This window comes from Numenius arquata, chromosome 25 (genome assembly GCF_964106895.1).
Source record: "Numenius arquata chromosome 25, bNumArq3.hap1.1, whole genome shotgun sequence".
Taxonomy (NCBI): domain Eukaryota; kingdom Metazoa; phylum Chordata; class Aves; order Charadriiformes; family Scolopacidae; genus Numenius; species Numenius arquata.
Window position 1 is genome coordinate 4737124 of NC_133600.1, and position 20408 is coordinate 4757531.

The 20408-nt window shown below is 48.0% G+C and overlaps 1 protein-coding gene across 1 annotated transcript; it reads right to left on the reverse strand.

Moving 5' to 3' along the window:
• Positions 1–2886: 2886 nt before the first annotated feature.
• On the reverse strand, positions 2887–20040 carry COMP (cartilage oligomeric matrix protein). Its single transcript, XM_074163655.1, has 19 exons — positions 19840–20040; positions 17625–17710; positions 15371–15422; positions 13046–13218; positions 11647–11784; positions 10763–10840; positions 10462–10620; positions 9807–9911; positions 9517–9624; positions 8895–9054; positions 7390–7508; positions 6915–6967; positions 6276–6469; positions 5665–5843; positions 5407–5455; positions 4964–5160; positions 4676–4848; positions 4370–4509; positions 2887–4211 (listed from the first exon to the last, which is right to left on the reverse strand). Exons 1-19 carry the CDS (start codon positions 19913–19915, stop codon positions 4165–4167), a joined length of 2286 nt encoding a protein of 761 aa, XP_074019756.1. The 5' UTR covers positions 19916–20040; the 3' UTR covers positions 2887–4164.
• Positions 20041–20408: the final 368 nt, after the last annotated feature.

The following is a 20408-nucleotide window of genomic DNA, read 5'->3' on the forward strand; positions in this document are numbered from 1 at the left end:
TTTCTTGGGGGAGGTGACTCCCGGCTGGAAGGCGTGAGGGGAAGGGACTCCTGACGAGGTGGGGGGGGGACGTACGAGCCCCACGGAGCCGGAGCCCCTCGTCGGGAAGCGACGCGAGTCCTTGTGATGATTTGCCCTCAGTGATTGCTAATTGCGAGGCCGAAGAGCCTCCGCTGCCCCTTTCGGGTCTCTCCGTCCCCCCCCCCCCCTCCCCGTTTCTTTCGGAGGAGCCCCGGACCAGCCGCGGGAATCCCTTCTCGCGCCCCCTCAACCCAAACCGCTCCGTGGCTCGGTGGTTCCAGCGTGGTCCCTAGAAAGATCCCGCTGCTCTTCATCTGCTCCGGGTTTTCCGCTTCCGAAAGGTGAAGTGTCCGTCTCGGGCTGTGGGTTCCTGGGGGTGACGAGGCCAAAGAGAAAAGAGCCGCACCGGGTGCCTACGTCCCCTTTTTTTTGGGGGGGGGGGTGTCAGATGCACGATGGCCACCGGGAACCGTCCCCGCGCCGGTGCGTCTGCTCCCCGGGGGTTTGCGGGCGGGGAAACGCCGAACTCGCGGTGGATTTGCTCGAGGTGGGTTCTTTTTGCCTTAAATTTGGCTGTTCGGTAGCTACGGGAGAAGGAAGTAGGCGCCGGGTGTTGAGTTTTCTGCTGGAGGTTTCCTGCTCCCGGGGGCATCGCGGGGATCCCGCGGGGGAGTTTCCCGCTGCGTCCGAGGCTCCTGATTTATGGAGTGGGTTTGCGTTTAGTTCAGCTTCAAGGCGATGTGATTTCGGGGCAGAAAACCCGTGTGGCGGGAGATGGGTTTGGTGGGTTTGTTGGTTTTTTGTTGTTTTTTTGTTTGTTTGTTTTTGTGGTTTTTTTAAGAGAGAAAAGGCAAAATTCTTGACCCGTCTCCGGCCGTTTGCTGCGCGAGGGATAAACCCATCGGTGGGGAATGGTCTCTGCAGGGATGGGACCGCCCGACGTCGGGGATAAATCACATTTTCTTGCCGTCCTTTGGTTTGCAGCGTGGACGTGTTGCTCTTCGATTTGTCACCGGTTCCGGTCTCGTCCCTTTTAAAAATCGTTGGGTTTTTTTGGTTTGGTTTTTTTTTTTTTTCTTAATCTGTGTTGGATCAAGTTTTTGTTTGATGGCGGTTTTTTTCTCCATTTTTTGGTGATTTTTTTTTTTTTGCGTGCGTGTGTGCGTGTGAAAACAGCTTGAAAAACCTGCTCTCTGAGGAAAGGGAGAGGCTCTTCGTTGCGGTTTTAACGAGGAAAAAACGCCGAGCGACGGGGAAAAGGCTGTTCCGCCCCGGGAAATGTTCTTCTCTACCGGGCACAAATTTTCCTAGATCTTTGGAAATCGGGCCGAGGCCGCTGCGGGTTCGTCCATCCTTCGGTTCTTCCCTTCCCACGGCTGTGGGGCTGGTTTTTTTTCCCTCCATGAGGTTGATTTGAGGCTTCGGGCCCGGGAGGGGGGAGGTTGGTGTTTGAGGAACCTCGGCTTGGGGGGGGGGGGACACGACACACGTCCTGGGGACGCCGCGGGAGCCCGGGGTGGGGGGGTGGCGGTGGTGGTGGGGGCTTTCCCTCTGCCCCAAGGGCCGGGGTGACACGTTGAGGTTCCTCCTGCGCGTCCCGCGGGGTGTCCGATCCTACATTTTTATACGGGGTGGGGGGGGTGTCAGGAAAACAGGGATGGAAAGTCTCGATTTCTAGGTCTGATGGAGGAACTGGTTTCTGCAGGTGCCATAACTGGGGCTGTCGGTGTTTCCAGGAGCAAGTTCAAGCCTGAAGGACTTAAAACGTTCCCTTAGGGAACGTTTTAAGTCCTTCAGGCTTGAACTTGCTCCTGGAAACGGATCCGAGTTCGCAGCTCCCGGGGCGAGCTGTGAATTCAGTCAAATCCCTTCCGGGCTGTTGGTTTGTTGGGAAAGAAAAAGCAAAGGTTTCCCAAATATCCCGCTGGTGCGTAACGTCCCGAAGCGCCGCTAGGATGGGAGAGAGAGAGAGAGAGACGGAGCTCGGCCCAATTGGGGAATTTCTTAAGACATTAAAGAATTTCGAAGGCGTTAAATATAGAGGTAAATAGGTGAAGCTTCCGTTTTTGCGGAGTAGAGGACAAATATAAACCTTATATGATCGTATTTATGGGGCGGAACGTTGCCGGGGGGGGGGGGATAGGGTTTGCTTAAATCCTCCTTTACTCACCGGAGCGGGAATATTCAGGATATGAATATTCATAGATCCAGGCGCGAGTCCGAGCGTTAATTAGCGTATCCCCGTATTAGCTGACTAACGGGGCAGTAGATAGCGAGGTTTTTTTTTTCTTTTGGGGAGGAATTAGAAGGTTTAGATACTTGTCGATTCCTTGTAGAAACGGAAGTTTAAAGGTATTGGTGCTCGCGAAGGGAGAAGTTTGATATTTTTTTTTTTTTTAATTTTAATTTTATTTTTTTTAATAAAATTAAACGCAGCTGCTTTTGGCAGCGTCTCTCACAGCCCGGCAGCTACGAAGGGAAACTCCACGCGGTTCGTTGAGCTTGGAGGGGGGGAAAAAAGGTCAGATTTATGCATTTTCAGGGACAGTAGAATCTACCGTTCTTCACAAGCGAAACTTTTTCTATTACAGTAACTTGTGGGTTATTTCACTGATATATGCAATCCCCTCCCCAGCCCCAGCGGCGGTGGCGCGGGAGCTCGGCAAAACTTGACCCCGGCGACATAAATAAAAAAAGAAAAAAAAAAAAAAAAAAAAAGTGCTATTTATTGTGGTTTTCTATAGGCAAAAGTGGAAAAACCTGAAGTTGGCTTTAAGTGTTCGCACTCTGAGAAACGATGTGAAAAAAAAAGCGCAGCTCAACTAAATGTGCGTTCTTCTCAATCTTTTTCTTTTTTTTTTCTTTGTGTGAAGGCTTTTGTCTTTGTACCTTTGCATTCTTTGTAAATGAAATGTAATAAAAGTTGAAATGTTTTTGTCTCTGGCTGCTCGGCCTTTCCTTTAGTTTCCTTTGTCCTTTGTTTGCTTTTTGACTGATGGGTTTTCCCCGTTGAAATATCGGTGTTTCCGGTGCTCGTGTTTATAAAGAAACAGCAAAATCACCTCAATTTTGGTTAAGTTGGCTCCTTACAGCTGTGAAAAATGAACGCTGGCATTTCGGGAGGGAAGTGCTGGGCTGGGGGGGGGGGGGGGGTTGCCTGGAAGAGCCCGGGGTTTGAGACTTCCCGTGTTACCAACCCTGGAAAAACCCTTTTCCCGGCTCAGGGCAGCACCCGAGACACCAACGGCTGCGGTTCCTGCTTCTTCGGCTCTTTGTGGGAGTCCTGGCGCGGTGTCGTACGGTAAATCAAGCGTCAAGCTCTCATTTATTGTTCTAGAACTAATTGCTGCTCACGGGCACCGGGGCAGGACGCTCTGAGGGGGAGGAGGGTCTTCAAACAGTGGCCCCGGGCACTGGAGCTGCCCCCAAGGCTCTGAGCTCGGCCGGGGGCTCCCCTCGGCTTCGGGGGGTTTCTCTGTTCCGCGTCTGGATGGAAAAGGATTTGAGAAGAGGAAAGAGCAACGTGCGCGTGACCAAGGAGAAATCTAGTATTTATTATCCAACATTCCAAAGTATTTATTATCCCACAATCCAGAACAAAGATACTCTCCTTAAAGTGCTTTTTTTAATTATTATTTTTTTAAATGTTTTGTGAGCAACTTGTCGACGGGCTGCTCCCCGGGTCCTTCTCAGGCTCGAAAAAAAAAAGAGACCAACGTTCACCTGTGAGAGCCTTTGAGTCGGGAAAGAGATTTCCTGGGTCTCATCCGCGCTAAAACTCACTCGAACGATTCCAGCTCCCGCAGGCAGCTCCTCAGCACTTCTTTATTTTATTTTATTTTATTTTTTCCCTCCTTGCGGCGTAGAAAAACTAGTGTTTACAGCAGGGGCTTCTGTCCACACTCGCTGTCTATGCCTCTGCCCTCCCAGGAGCCTTTTTTTTTTTTTTTGGGTAGCGTTTAAAGGAGGTTGCCGTTGTGGGAAAGGGGCCGGGAGAGGCGTTGCCACGCGGCGCAGGGGCAGTGGTACGGTACCTACAGGTCCTTAACGATTCTTTATACCGGAGCGATACGGGGCAGCTGAGCACGGGGAGGGGGTTTTAAAGCGAGTTTGGTTTTGGCCGGAGAGACGTTTAGGTCGGAGTTAGTCTTGCTGCACTCGAAAGGTTTCGTAGTCTTCTGGAATGGTGTCTGAGGAAGGTGAGATTAAAGCAAACAGAGATGAGAAACAGAACCCGAGATCACAAATAGAATAAGCTGCCCGCGACATCAGGCTGCCCGAGAACAAATTCGCATCTTGAAAGCAAAATGACCAAAATGCCTGTATTTGAGCTTCGAAAGTGACTCACCGTTGCAGCGGTAACGCAGGTTGGACCAGATGATGTTCTCTTGGGAGAAGCAGAAGACTCCCAGGCGTCCTCCTCGCATGGTGGTATCAAGGACGACTCCAGTGTCTGCTACGACCTCAGGGCCTTCGTAGAAGCGAGCTCTGGAAGAGAAGGAGCATGTGAAGGACGCGAGGGGGAGAACGGTACCTCCCTGGAGGAACCTCTTCCTCGCTCAGACACTCTTCTTCCTCCTCGCCGCAGGAGAGATGCCGCTTTGGTGCGTTAAACTTTCCCTCTGCTGGGTGAAGGCTGCTGTAAACCCCTCACCTGATGTACCCGACCTGGGGCCGGTGCTGCAGGAACCAGCGGTACGAGGTCTTGTCCTTCCAGCCGGAATTGCGAGGGTCTTTCCACAGCAGCTTGACCTGGTCGGTGGTGTCTCCGGTGTGCCAGAGGGAATTGCGCAGGTACTCGCCCGGGCCCGTCTTAGACTTCACAGCCTAAAACAGGGAGGAGGCTGGTGAAACGTGGCGGGGTAAAGGCCTGAGTGACCGTAGCCGCTCGTGTGTCCCAGCAGCACAGCTGAGAAAAAGGCACAAATCCGGAATTCTTTACCTTCAGTTGAATTCCAGGTTCGGCCACCGCTCGGAAGGGGTTTGCCTGCCAGTACGTCTGCTCCATCTGCTTCCACATGACCACGTAAAAGCTGGAACTGTCCTGGTAGCCAAATATGAAGCCAGCGTAGTCGTCGTCCGTGGCCGTGTTGACGTGGAACGTGCCCTCGAAGTCCACGCCGTTGAATGCCGTGTAACCTGCCAGCGATAGGAAAACAAATACTCTGTTCTACAACAAAACACATCCATTTCTTCCCAGATCCAGACGGAGGAGATGGATTTTGCTAAGCTGAATCTGAAGGCTCTGCCTGCTACAGAGAATATTTTCCCAGGAGGTGGATGGAATCATTAAGCAGCGTCTGAAATACGTGTAAAAGCCGCTCTGAGCAGAGAAGGACGCGGTTAACGAGCAATAAGTTTTCCAATAGGATAAAAATGTCTCACCTACAGCCAGGCCAGGATCGCTGTTCATGGTCTGGACAATTTCCATGCCCTGAGAAAGACGAAAGTTGACTCATTAATAGAGTTCCAAAGGTACCAACTTCCCTGTTGATCAGTGATCGGGGGGAAGAGACTCGAGGATCAGGAGGGGGTTGATCAGCACCGTTAATCCTGCAGAGTCTTGGAATGAAAACTGCACCCCGTTTGGCACAGGCTCGTTCCCCCCTGACTCACTGGCCACCTCCTGGAGCGGTCACCCACCTGGTTGAGGACAATCCAGTTGGGGTCAATCTGTGCATCGCCCTCGGGGTCCAGCACCACCGTCTGGAAAGCCCTGAAGTCCGTCAGGGTCACTTCTGCGTTCTCTGGGCACACGTCAATCCTGTCGATCACCATGTCTCTGTCAAAGTCATCTTCACAGAGGTTTCCCACGCCATCACCTGGGGGCACCATGGAAGAGAAGGAGTAACGAGCTGTCATTAATTTCTCCTGCCCCTTGCACCCGAGTTTTCTCAGCGAGTTTTTGGCTGGCACAGTTGAAGGCAGCCGAGTCTGTGCAAGGTCGAGGTGTTCAGAGCACTCAAAGCTCTTCCTTTAAGTCAGCTGCAAGGAAACCCTGAGGCTTCTCTTGCTTGTGGAGATGCTGTGAGCACAAGAAACACCTCAAATCGTAGACACTTTGGGAAGAGAACTTTTCCCAAATATGAGCCTGATGTCAGGGTTATTGGACACGTGGAAAATGATGTAGGACGGTCTCAAGTCCGTGCTGAGGAGATCCTGCCTGTCTCTAGAGGTGGGACCAACGCACACAGGCCACCAGGAACAGAAGATCCCCCCCCAAAGCAGAGATAAGGTGCACCCGTTTCTCTTACCGTCAGAGTCCTCTTGGCCAGGGTTAGGGACAAGGCGACAGTTGTCGGGGCCTGGAGGTTTCACATCTGGAATCCCATCATCATCGTCGTCATCGTCGCATTCATCTCCCAGCCCATCGTTGTCTGTGTCCACCTGGGAGCTGTTGGGCACTGTCGGGCAGTTGTCCCGGGAATCTTGGTGGCCATCCCCGTCACTGGTGGAGAAAGTGACAGGTGAAGATTATCCACTGACGTCTGCTTTTAAAATAAGCACATAACAGCTCTCTAGGAGCTGGGATCCTCGACAAGACAGCAGAAGTTGGTGGTTTTTAGCCTTATAAAGTCATAAGCTATTAGTTACACAAACAAGAGATTGGAAGTATTCCAGCTGTGTGACCAAATATTCCAATTTTCCAACTGTGTGATCAAATCTGAGGGCGGTGGCCAGTGACACACAAGCCTGCTGCCACCAACCTGCCACCCGCTGGCCTTTGGGCCATATTCCAGTGGTGAGGTTTTTTGAGGGCTGAAGGCAATTCCACCTTCCTTGTCTGATAAAAAGAGGTCGGGTTCTCGTGGCGCCGCCAGCACGTGCCCTCCCCACTCCCCATCCCCAGGATTTCATGCAATTTAAGTATAATTTTTGCAGCAGGCTCTCACCTGTCCTGGTTGGTGTCACAGACATCTCCCACCAGATCGTGATCGGTATCTTTCTAGTAAAAGAAAGCAATAATAATTTAAATTTTCCATAGGTGAGAGGAGAATTAGGCAATGAAGAGAAGAAGGAGAGGTGGTTGTTAGCCTTGGTGCCGTGGTCATTCAGACTGAAAACAGCTGACAGCAGCAGCAGCAGCTTTCCTTCTGCGGGGTTTATTTACAGGTCGCCCCAGATGAATTCTAAGGAGCTGGGAGGAGAGAGGGCAGAGCCCAGGCTTCCCCTCTGCTGCCTCCTCTACACACCATGGGCCTTTCATCTCACGGGGCTGTGCTTTTGGACTGCAGGATGGCAACTAAAAAGTGCATGTGGCAACCTCAGTGAGTCCCCAGGGGTGCACCCCTTCGGCTGATGACACAATCACTGTCTTGAGGGAGAAAAATGAACCCGTGGGGCCGCGAGATTTGAGTGCTCACTCACCTGGTCTGGGTTACTGACGGTGGGGCAGCTGTCGCACACGTCTCCTACCCCATCACCGTCGCCGTCTTTTTGATCGGGGTTGGGAACCCTCTTACAGTTGTCCATGGGGTTTTTGATCCCTGTAAAACATGCAAAGTGGAGCCATCAAGGCAACGGGGCTACGAAGGTCTAGGCAGCAAGATCTCTTTTGGAGGTTAAGAGCTGGCAAAAATCTAGGACAGTTAAATTCAGGTAATAAAGCAACAATTTTAATTTTTCTGTACATTTTACACACTTCTAATTAAAGTTACATCCCAGCAGGTCTGGAGGGTGGAAGAGATCAGCAGGAACTGATCTTAAAACATACTCTTCATGTTTAATTGATCTTAAAACTGTATCTTGATGGACGTCTGAGTGTGCTATTGCATGTGAACCAGAGAGGAAACGTCCTTAACCGTGTCCCAACATCCCAAACTGGCACCGTATCTGAGCAGGAGCGAGTGGCCAAGAGGATGAAGATGAAACTGTCTGCGGTTCCCTAAATCACGACAGAGTCTTTTTCCTCTAGAGCAAACGCCTACATAATCATAGAATAAGTCAAGGTTAATTTTGGCTGTTTGACATGGAAGATTTAGACGGTGCCTTTTCAAGGGCCCGAGACGGGACAGAAACAATCTAACTGGTGACCTGTGCGACTTCACTTCCCTCTTCTCTGCATTTACCTACGGCACCAGCAAATCCTGCCAGCAGGGATCCGCTTGGCAGGATGGAGCCAGACCCAAACAGCACTAGATGCGCTGGAAATACTCTGTAAATAAATACAGCATGTCTCGGGCCAGCAGCAGTTGTGATTTCTGGCTTTTGAAAGCAGGCTTTGTGCAAATACAGCATCATTAGTGCACAGACTGTTTCTAAAGCCTGCCAGGATTCTTTTCCCCCCAGAAGACAGCCCTGACACATACTCCCTGGAGCCAGTAGCTGCTGACAACTCGGATATTCCCGTACTTCTTCCTAACTTTAAATTGCAGCACAGAGTAGTGCCCTTGTCTGGGCTGAGCTCAGTTCTCACGGTACATCTTTCTTTCTTAAGTCTGACACAGGTTTGACATGACTGTGCACAATAAGAGTGCTAATAAAAATGGTTAGCACCGTCCTGAAGACAGGTCTTTAAACTCTGCAGGAGCTGAACTGTGAAGGATGCTGGTCTGACTGCTCAGCTTGGCATCTTAAGAACTGAGCTGTGCTTCATCTCAGCAGAAATTAGTCCTACACCTGTAAAACTCAGGCCCCTGAAGGCTGGTTCCTGCCGTGAGGATCTCTAGCTGTGTGCTGAAGAGCTTTCTGGTTCTTAGCTCAGTCTATATAGAATCATAGAATCATCCAGGTTGGAAGAGACCCTTGGGATCATCGAGTCCAACCATCTACCCTACTCTGCAAAGTTCTCCCCTATACCATATCCCCCAACACCACATCTAAACGTCTCTTAGGGGGAAAAGCCCCCTATGCAACTCTCCAGTTGCTCTTACCGTCTCCATCCATGTCATCGTCACACTCATCTCCCTTCCCGTCACCATCGATGTCCCGTTGATCGTTGTTCTTCACCTGGCGACAGTTGTCACAGGCATCGCCAAAGTTGTCCTTGTCCATATTGCGCTGGTCTGTGTTGCGTGTGTACACGCAGTTGTCCTGTGGGAGAGAGGGATGGGCTGGTGGGAAACGTTTGGCACTGAGTGTGCGAGGAAAGACACAGGTTGTGGGGTAAGCGACCCCAAAAGACACAGGTTCTGGGGTAAGCGACCCCAAAAGACACAGGTTCTGGGGTATGCGACCAGCAGCCTGTCTGCAGCCAGTCTTGGTCTCCTCTATTCAGCCCTGTCACAATACCAACAGCACCTGAAAATATCTCCAGCCAGTGCTTGGCCAAGCCAGAGAGAGTCTCTAACTCTCAGGGGACCATGACTTGTAAAGTCCCTTCAGTGCCGTGATGTTCTCTCCTGTCTGCTTGTTTTTGCAGTCTTCAGATGAAAAGGAAACATTGCACACTGTGACCTGCAGGGTCTCTAAATGCACATTAAAGGTGTAGGCAGTTTTTTGCAGGCCCTCTGGGTACGTTTAGGTATGGCAGAGCTTAAGCATTGGAATTCAAACCTCAGCATTTAATATCCCATCTCCATCAGCATCATCGTCACAAGCATCTCCAATTCCATCCCTGTCTGCATCCTCCTGGCCAGAGTTGGGGACAGTCACGCAGTTATCCTGAAAGGAGAGTGACAAAGGGCCTGCTAACGAGCTATGCATGTCATTTAGCCGCGGTTCCGAAGGCTGGGCAGGGTCTCACCAGCACCAGGGGCCTTCTCTCAACTCGGAGTTGCCCAGTTCTGGTCAGACATTCCTCTGACGCATCGTTTCCAGCAAAACACGAGACAACTGCATCTTACCTTGCGGCATTTTTTGTCAGAGCAGCGTTGCTTCTCATCGGGGACTCCATCGATGTCCGTATCCTTCCCACAGACGTAGCCGTTCCCTGCCCACCCCACGAGGCACTGGAAGACAGCAGATAAACAAAATGAGGCTCCCCTGACGGCCATACGCCTCCAAAATTGAAGGCTTTACACGAGAACCAGCACAAAACATTGCAAATCCAGGTAGACAATACCCTACAGGAAAAAATATTGTCTGGAAGAAACGGTTATGCTGTAAACAGCATTTTAAATAGCTCAGATACAAGCTCTCTGCTTGTTCCTGAGATTATAAAGACAGATGCAGCAGCAAAACACCTTGGCTCCAGCACAACAGTGTGTCTCCCTGCTCAGCTGCGTGTAATGCTCCGTGACTGACAAATTTGTAGTGCTTCAGGCCAAAAAAAAAAAAAGAAACCAAACCCAAACAACCAAGAGTGGCTGTGAGGTGCCAGGAGCAGCCCAGTTCTCCAGAAAGCACCGGAAGAGCTGTTGGAAGCTCAGGTGAGGAGGTCTGTGTCGGGAAGGGTTGCTCTCCCTCCAGGAGAGGGCAGTGGCAGACCCAGGAGAGCCAGGGAAGTGGAAGGGAAGCCCGAGCGAGCAGATCCCAATGGCGGGAACGTTTGGACCCTACCGCGCAGGAGATGGACCCGTCACGCTCCACGATGCACTGTGCTTTCTCGTGGCACGGACTGATTTCACCGTTGGGGCAGCGTCTCGCTGTCTGGCTCTTGCAGCCATTGACTTGATCCCCGACGAAGCCAGGTTTACAAGCCCCGCACTTGTAGGATCCCTGCAAGAAAAAGCAAGAGGGAATTAACTCTAACATGAGTCCTGGAAAACTTTAGCTGTGACCTTCCGCAGCAGCCACAGCCAACAGAGGCCCCAGAGCCTGGGGAAGAGAGATCCACACGATGCTTTCCAGTAATATTTACCCGAGTATTGATGCAGATTGAGTTGGGGACGCAATTTTTGGCAGCTCCTGTCTCGCATTCATTGATGTCAGTACAAACCTGCCCAGGGAGAATAAAATAGACGTGAACTTCACTCTTAAGCAGATACCACATCGGATTACAGAGTCAGGGCATCACTAGGTGCAGAAGCAAAGCCCCCGACACACCTGACTAGGACCCACAGCCCAAAGTTTTCCTTCAGACAAGCTCGATCCCAGCAACGCTCCTGACCCCAGGCAAAGCTCTTCACCCTCTACACAACCACCAGAGATTTTAGCCTGGCAGAATAGCTTAGCTCTGAACCAAGCTGTCAGAGTATCTCCTTACTGTAAAAGGACAGAAGAGAGTCAATGGAGCAAGAAGGTCAAAGACTGTGTCCTGTGACCAGCCAGCAGCTCTCGAAATAACACCGGCCACATGCCCTTCCTGCTTTTGGCAATATGTTCTTATAAACCATACTAAGACTGGGTGGAGGGTTGGGGTTTTTTTTTTAACTTTAATCTGTCTGTAGCTGTCGGGAAAGCAGGGGGCGGGGGGTGCAGTAGCTGCATCAACTCTTCTGTGTCCTGTTATGAAGGATTCCCCAGCCTGGCTTCACAGCCACAAAGGTGTCAGAGATACCATATTCTGTCCAGCATAAATTCAGCAGTGAAAAGGTCTTGGAGCGGAGGTGACTTTGCTGTTGATGTGCTGGGACATCCTGGGAACATCTTTCCCCTCACCGCATCCATCTTCACACCAACACAACGCAGTCATCCTGCATTTCCCTCCCATTTCTTTGAAGGCTCCAAGACCTTTGAATTTCAATTACAGAGGGGAAAGAATGAGCGGCTTCTGAAGGAGACAGAAAAGTTTCTGGGCCTTACCTGTTTGTTGGCCCTGGCATAAGCTAGTCCAACCCCTTCGACCATTTGCCCAGTGAAGCCGGGAGGGCAGGGATCGCAGCGGAAGCCGGGGGCGGTGTTAATGCACTGGACCTTCGGGAAGCAGGGGTTTGCGTTGCACTGTAATAGATAGAGGTTGTGCAGAACCGTGAGGGAGGCTCGCTCAAGGCTGGCTGCGAAGGCAGCTCTCAGAGCAGGCCGTGCTGGGTGAGATCCAGCTATTGTGCTTCTACTTGTAAAGAAGAAAACCAAAAAATGCATAGAAGTTCCTGGCTTTCCTTGCAAGTGGAAAATGCAGCTTCCTCATCTCAGTTGTTCTCCCAAGTTCCAGTATGTGCAGACAAGTAAAACAAATCAACTTTCAGGACTAATTCTTCTCAGGTGATATCAATTGCCCAGGCAAAGAGCTGGCTTCACCTCACACTTTCCTTCCTGGCAGTCTCTGATTCCAGAGAACCAGATCATTTCTTACACTGGGCTTGAAAGACAAGAGCAGTTGTTTGTTTACTACTCTGGGAAGCAATTTTCTTTCCAAAGTTGAGTTGCTACTAATGCTTGCTTTATTTTCTCCAAAACTTGGTTATTTTCACTGACTTCCTACTGGCAGATGCATTACATTAATCCAGCAGTTCCTACGTTTTGGTGACCAACAGATCTATCATCAATCCCAAAATCTCTCATCGATCCTTTTAACTTCAACAGGTTTTTAAACTGGAATGCTACAGAGCTGATACGGCTTTGCAAGACGCTTAAAATTGCTTGGTGGACTAATCAGCGAGCGCAGGACTACGCTTTGGGAACCACAGAACTAAGGAGGACATGGAAAATTAATGGTTGAGTAAAGCCTTGATACACACAGAGAGTAAGTTTGATGGAATGCCAAACTTTCTAGTAAAAAATTTCAACTATCTGCCTAGCAAGGTTTGATTTAACGGCAGAGGTAAAGCAATACGAGTGGTGTGGTAAGATTTATTGTAGAAGGGACTATTTGGGAAGCATTTGATTCTCTTCCACACATAATAAATCTTATCTCTAACAAGTCATCAGCCGTTAGGCTCAAAAGATTTTAAGACCAAAAGGGACTGTTCTTGTCTTCCAAACTCACCTTCCTGTGTGGTACAAACCAAGAGATTTATTTTGTTTGAGCCTGTGTGTCTTTTAGAAAGAAATACGTAGCTAGACTGGATATAAACCCAACGTGGAACCGAGCTTAAGGGAGGGTGAGATACAGATTGCCTTCCAGTGAAATGATGTTTCTGTGGAACTCCAGCTCCCAGGGGGAATCGCAAGACTTTTCTTTATAACCACAAGACAAACCTGCAACGCTCCAAGAAAAACGAGGCAGTTTTGTAACTCCCAGCCCGTCCTACTTGTTTTTTACCTCGTTGATATCAGTGCACTGGGACCCGTTGCCTGAATAACCCGGGGGACAGGGTCCACAGCGGAAGCCAGTGCCGGTCTCGGTGCAAGCCACTCCGGGGAAGCAGGGGTTGGGAAGGCACCGGTTAAACTGTGTCACGGTGATGACAGGGCCTGTCACCTCGGGGCGTATGCCTAGGGGAAAAGAGGAACGTTAAAAACAGAGCTGTCACTGCCAGAGACTATCAGCAGGTGGTCCCGTCACCTCAGAAGATATCGGTCTGCGTACACAGGACGTTTCCTTGCATCCTCTCTGAGGGCTGAGCAGTTGTAGCTCTATTTTGTAAATGGAGAAAAATGAAGCCAGAAGCAGCAGTTTGAGAGATAAATAAATAAAAAAACCCAGAAGTCCTAGCTCCCAGTCCAAAACTCTTGTGCTGTCCTCCTTGTTGGTGTAATGTCCTTGCTTTTGGAGTTCTACATACATCAGTTCTCTCCCTGGTTCCTCTACAACTAAACCTGACTGGTGGCATGGACTCAAATAGGTGACCAAAGCAGAACCCACCCAGCACAGCCTTACATCTGGGAGGGCTGTGGATGGTTTTCAGCCAAAATCTCCGCTGTAGAAGGCAGCGTGTTAAACAGGTCAGCTTGGTCTGGAGCAGGAATAACTCACATCAGGCTCACATAAGGCTCTCGTGCCATAAATGTCATGCATAACATGCTGCTTTGTATCTCCACGGGATGAGGAAACCTCACTTCATCCTGGCAGATAAGAAATCAATCTGTAATTTGGACATTCATCCCTTCTAGGCTGGAATACAGCAATATGGTCTAAGCATGAAGCACTGTGTGATGTGTAGGAAACTCTAACCCATATAAAACTCTACCACAGTCCTATTCAGAACCGCTCTGAACACATCAAGCCTGTCCCCACACCACTGCACACCAGCTTGCCTTAAAGTTTTAGGCCAAATGCCAGGTTTTTGTCCTTATCCTCATGACCTGACCCACAGCACAAGCGAACTTGCAAAATTAATCTGTATGGGACACAGAACTTCACTGAAGGCCAATTCAAGACCGAATAAAATTTCCCAGGATCTAGAATGGTCCCAAGTCTCCCACACCCACTGCTCTAAGTGACAAGGACACTTTTTGCTCCTGCTTTCTCCTGCTTAAAAGCCCAACATAAAAAAAAAAAAAAAAAAAAAGAAAACAAAACAAAACCAACACTGCCACCACCAGCAGCAAAATCTTCACTAAAAACACGACCCTCTCTCTTCATGCTTCTCTTTCTGAGAAATAATGAGAGAAGCACACGACTGCTGTGAGTCACATTGTTTGATGCATGACTAAAAGACACTCGAATTCTACAGTAAGGAGTGCAGGAGAAGAACACATATAAAGCAGAATAGCAAGTGGGGAAGGCAGAAATCAAGTAACAGAGAGAAAGTTCAGGACAGTTTTATGAGCAAATTATTAAAACAATTTCTGTAGATGAATGCATTTCTGTACCACGGGTCCCAAAAGCTTTGGCTAATGTATTTTCCAGCAGAAGTACAATCTCTCCAAGTGCAGAAATGGTTATTGCTCCACCCTTTGAGTGTACTGGCAAATAAGAGCATCTCCAAGAACCATGCTTTCTGAAAGCCAGATATACTGGAAGTAAGTTCCAGTCTAGAGAAAAAAAAAACATTTATTGGGGAGCAGAGGGCAAGTTTTATATGGGAAAATTTATGACCTTGTTTCTCAAATCCTCTGTAAACAACCTCTTAGTTTGGATGGTGGCAGCACTTGGATGGAAGGAATAGCAGAGCGATGCCTCTTGGGGGTGATGTTCTCTTCCACTTGCAGCTCAGGAATAGCCAACTATATCCCGGAGGATACCCAGTGTGCATTCCCAGGCAATTCTAACACTGGCCAGGGGCTGTGTTAGGAGGAGACGTGGTTGGGCAGCTTTCTGCAGCAGGATGCAGCTGCCCCAAGATGTACAGCGTGGTACAAAGCCACTAACAAAGCTCATTTCAGAAACAGTGGAAGTAAGCGCATGCTGGGGTTTTGCTGGAAGGAAAAATGAGCTTTTTAAGGATACTTCTGCACCCCATGCTCAGGTAAAAGCTTCAGCTGCCATTGAACCACGAGAACAGCACGGAACACTGGTCCATGCGTGCAGAATATTGTGGGGAGAAAAGCATCGCTAATATTATTGTCCTGTGACACTCGGGATAATTGTGAGACAAGCTTTTCCTTTGGGGAAATGGTCACAGGTGGCATTTTACTACTTGTTTGGACACAAAGGGATGAAGGACTTAAAGGAGGCAGTTGAATATAGGACTCAGTAACTCACCACAGGCATCACACTCCATGACTGTATTCTTCAGGAATGTTATCTCCTTTATCTAGAAGAAAACAAGAACCATCACTTAGCCAAAGGCTGAGTTTTGATCCTACGCAAATGAATAGCCCCACTGCCAGCAAACAGGGTGTCTCTGAGGCTGCACAGCTACTTACAAACAAATCAACTCTTACCCCAAAGTCTATGTTGCAGACTTTCTAGAGGCTGAGGTGACTTGTAGTCCCTGCTGTATGTCACTCCCTACTGTAGAGTTTCTACAGGCCAACTCAATAATAATAATCATAATACTGTTCTGTCACAGGTGCAGGAAACACTTGACTTGAATACACAGAAATAAGTGTCATAGAGAAGGAGGAATCTACTTTATTTGGGTCTTCGACTCTAGAAGATGCTGGACCAGCAGTCCCAGAGAGGTCTGCTTTATCTGCAGTCCAGGCACGGCACAGGTAAAGTCAGGAGGGACTCCCCTGTGAGCCACTTTTGCAGATACACGAATAATCTCTGCCATTGCTTATGCCATTCTGTGGCCCTAATGCCCTTGCCATGAGGATATTTAGAACCTATTCCCAAAAGGTCCTCCCTCCAGACTTCCCCTGATCTCCTCTGGCTTTTACTCCTTCAAGCTTGCTTCAGTAAAGAGATCAGCTGTAGCTTCGGCAGTGCAAAATGCTGTTCCTCTGATGAAGAAAGGAGTATGGGACAGGCACAAGTCAGCATGTCAGTCTCAAGCTAACATTTATTTGGCTCTCTAGCATCTCAGAGAGCAATCTGAGCAGGCTTCTTTCCTGCAAAAGCCTTTCACACCCTGTGGACTTTATGTTTCCATGATTAAGTCATTTCACTTTGACAAAAGCTTCTACTTGTGTCTCTCTGCCAGCTCCCAGGTAGAGGAGCAAGTTTCATTCTGTGTTAGATTCTCTCTTCCCTCCAACACGGCCCGGGGTCATGTATTTTGAATTATTAATGCAGAGACAGATCTAACCCAAATCCCCAGAACATCTCCCACTAGAAGTGGGCGACAGAAAGCAGAGAGGACAATTCGGAGAATGGCTAACGAGTATCAGTGGTTCCTTTGTGCCAAGAATCCTTCAGCCTTTGGCTCAGGAGAGTAGATCTGACCTTTTATTGTCATGCCTTTTGCCATCCTTATTGCCAACATCCCAAGATGCTGAATCAGGGAAAAGTAAGTTTTAGAAAATCTTTACACGGATTAAGAAATTATGAACTGCCACCTTGGCTCTCCAGTTGCACAGGCAAGTTTTTCTTCTGAGGAAGGGTTTTCTTGAAAGCACCATTGAGAAAAAGGCCATGGATTAAAAAAAAAAGGAAAAAGTAGGTGGCAAAAGCGAGAGAAAGAACAAATAGAAAACCTGTGGAGAAGCAGTGCTAAACTGGAAGGGAGCACTGGAAATCATTGCTCGAGGCTGCCAGGAGCCATGTCTGACCTGATTCCTAGTAAACACTGGGTATTTATGCAGCAGCCTGTAATGTGAGAGTAACTCAATGCAACAGATGTTTTTGCAGATTAGAGGCCGCCCAGTTTGCACTGGCACAGAGACCCGTCTGCCATTCCAATTATCTGGCAGGCAGAGGCTGCTGCCCTCAGCTCCCAGAGTGGATAAAGGGAGAATGGAACCTTTTTCTATCCTTAAAAGAGAGTTGACCAGACAAACCACCATCTCCTCATTAAAATGGGAAAAGATCTAAGCACCCAAGAAGTTCCAAATTCCCTAAGAAGCTACTGGAGCCAGAAAGGCTTAGGATTAAAACAACAAGAGGAAAGAGTGAATGCAGAGCTTGTTTAGACTCCATATGACTTCCCTTTCCAGGACCTTAATGGATGGCTGAAAGGTCTCTTCCATCGTCCAAGTTTGGACTCTCTACTGATTTCATGAGCCCACAAAACCAAGGAAAAAGTGACTTGTTTTTCCAGTTAAATATATACCCATTGCGTGTGCCTGTCTTTTTTTTTAAGAGCCCATTCTCCATGCATGCTGTTTTTCAGCAGACACGGTTCTAAGCAGCAGAATTTGGAATTCAAAGGAATCCACTTTCTCTCAGAATTACAGATCTAATTGTGAGACCACCTCTCCCATCCTGGTTTCCGGAGCAATAATTCTGTTGCTCCTTTCACCTAAATGAGCAAAAGAAGTTCCCCCCAATTCCAGAACTCGGCACATAAGGCAGAGGATTCCCTGATCTCCCTCGTGCAGCACGTAAGGGATGAGGTCCCTTTCTCACTTACCTGCTGTTTCAACAAGTCTCGAACTTCCATTAGCACACGGTTCGTTTCTCTCATCTCCTCCAGCATTTCTGGCCCAACTTCACCTCCTAAAAAAACCCAAAGTGGTTGGGAGAAACACAGAAGAGCCGTTAGCAATATACATCAACTGATATTATTAACTTCAGCTTAATATTAAGGATACGGACTCCTCCACACCAGTCTCTGCCAGTTCCTAACTAGAAGCTTGCTGGAAATAACAAAGACTTGTACATAGGGTAGAACTTGCCCTGGGCAAATTCAGAGGGTGATAATCAGCCGTGCCCGTCAGGCAAGTAAGTTACCCCCCTCGGCAAACAAATTGGCCCAGCAGCCGGCAGTTGTGGTAGCTGTTAGTCTGGCACGGTCTCTGCAGTTCACACATAGGAAGGTTTTGCTGCCAAAAGAAGCAAATTAATAATTCAGCGCTGTGGAAGCTGCTCTGAAGGGCACCACAAAAGTAAAGCTCTTTGCTGAGTCTATCCCAAACGTGCTGCCAAGCACTGAACGTGGAAAACCGGCACATCAGCCCTTGCCTCGCCTGTTCTCAAGGTACAAGAGTTTTTTTTTTGCTGGAGACGGGTTCTTTTTTGGGTAGCGGCAATTTCAAATTGCCTTGTAGTGGCTTTGGGGCACAAAGGACACATCTGCTCATGTATCCTTGCAAAATCCTGTTTAAGCTATGCTGACCAGAGGATATAAATCATGCTACAAGGTCATCTAGGGCAGATTAACATGACTTTTCCCTCCCATCTGCTAGACTCTAGACTTGCCGGGTCCTTTGAGACATGCTAAAAATCCCATCTATGCTCCAGCTTCACTCAAGAAGAATGAATGGAAGTAGCTCATTGTTTCTAGAATTATGTAAGTTTTAAGAAAACTTGAACCATTTAAAAAACAATTGGACACCAAATTCAACCCTGGTGTTCTCCTGTCTGCCGTGAGAAAATACAGCCTCATTTCTCTCGGGTTTTTTTCTGGATTAATCAATACTCTAACAGAAGTCACACCTTGTTTGCAACGTTAGCAAAGCTTTATGAAGAGAGAAATGACAACATCTTCTACAAATAAGCTCGGTGTGTTCAGGGGAAAATTAGCTGGATTTAGGGGTCTGTCTCCTCGAATGTGAAGAATTTGCCAGTGGCAAAGGCAGGATGCAAGCCCTGCTCTGACTTAATGCAACAACTTTGGCATTCTCACGCGACAAACGAGCCTGAAAACCTCATGGATCCTCACGGCACAGAACCAAGAGGACTTTCTGCATATTTGTGAGCTCTCCAATACAGTTTGGTTTGGGAACTCGGTTGAAAGTACCACAAATGTGTCATTCTGAGACAGAAAGACTATATTAAAGTGATGTTTCTTATTTTATTGAAGCAAGGATCCTGCACATAATTTCTAACTTCAAACAGAGGTTTTGAATAAGCTCTGCATGAAGCTTCAGGCAGCTTCCGTTAGTCTTGGGAAGAATTTTCCATCCCTAGTAGCAAGATGTAATTTAAAATAAAAGTTTGGTTTTTGTTTTTTTTTTAATATTGAAATTCACAGTAATGATTCAAACCCTTGGGAGTGATTTCCCAAGGAAATCTATGCACTTGCAGACATTTCCATTACTCTGCATCCTTCTCCGTGGACTCGTTCTGTCCCCACGAGCCCACACCTGGATCTCTGGTACAGTCTGAGTCTGCCGCATCTCACACATCCTCTTGGGGTTGAGCATTCCCCTAATGAACTTTTGTAATGAACCTGGCATGGCCCCATTCCTGGAAGTCAAGGCTTCCCTGAGCTCTACGTGCACAAGCTGAGAGGATATCCGAGGATCCTGCTATAGGACATTCTGTACGATACGGTTTTTTAACTTAAATCACGTGCAAAATGTAGATTAATGTAAAGTGTCTCTTGCAGGTCATTACGAAACACAACAAAATTCCCAGTTGCCCTAGAATAAATGTTTTTCTTAACAAAACTTCCCTGCTCAGGAGAGGAACTGGGGGAAAAAAAATCTAAGAGTGAACATTTACACAGTTAAGCTTCAAGTTTCATATGAAACTACAAAATCCCTAAACATAGTTTTTAGGCTTCAGTAGATGCAGTTGAAATGTTACCCTTCTTCCTCATTCTCTTCTGCAAAACAGAATTTTCATAGGAGTCTAGAAAGCACACGAGTCCAGAAAATAAAGAGATAATCAAAATTACTTACCTAGTCTTCTTTGCTGACATGATGAAAAAGGACAAGAGAGGCAGAGGAGAAAAACAAACGCCAGAGCCGAAATCATCTTGGACTCTCCAGGCAGTGTGGATGTATGAGCTTCTCTTGCAACGAATTTTTAACCTGCAGGTTTGCCTCTGCTCCCCATTAGTGTCTGTGGTTTGCTATTTATGAAGTTGCATTCCTTCCTCTGAAGTTCTTATTCTCTGATGCTGGACGAGGGGTGGACGTCATTTCTGGCTGCTAGTCCACAGAGAACGTTACAAAAGTAAACAATATGAGAAACTCATCAGGAGAGTAGTTTAATTTTTTTTTTTTTTTTTTTTTTTGACCGGCTTGTACCAAAATAGGTCAGAAAATTCCAGAATTAAATGGATTCTTTTTGGATTGGGGTTTTTATTTCTTCTTCATGGACGCAGGATAGACGGATGATTCATAGCCTTATCCCTCACAGATTTTCCTTCTAAAAATGCTCACAAGATCACGAAAGCTATGAGACATCTGGACTTCACTAGACTTTCAGAAAAGGCTCTTTAAACTCCCAAAAAGGCAGTTTTATC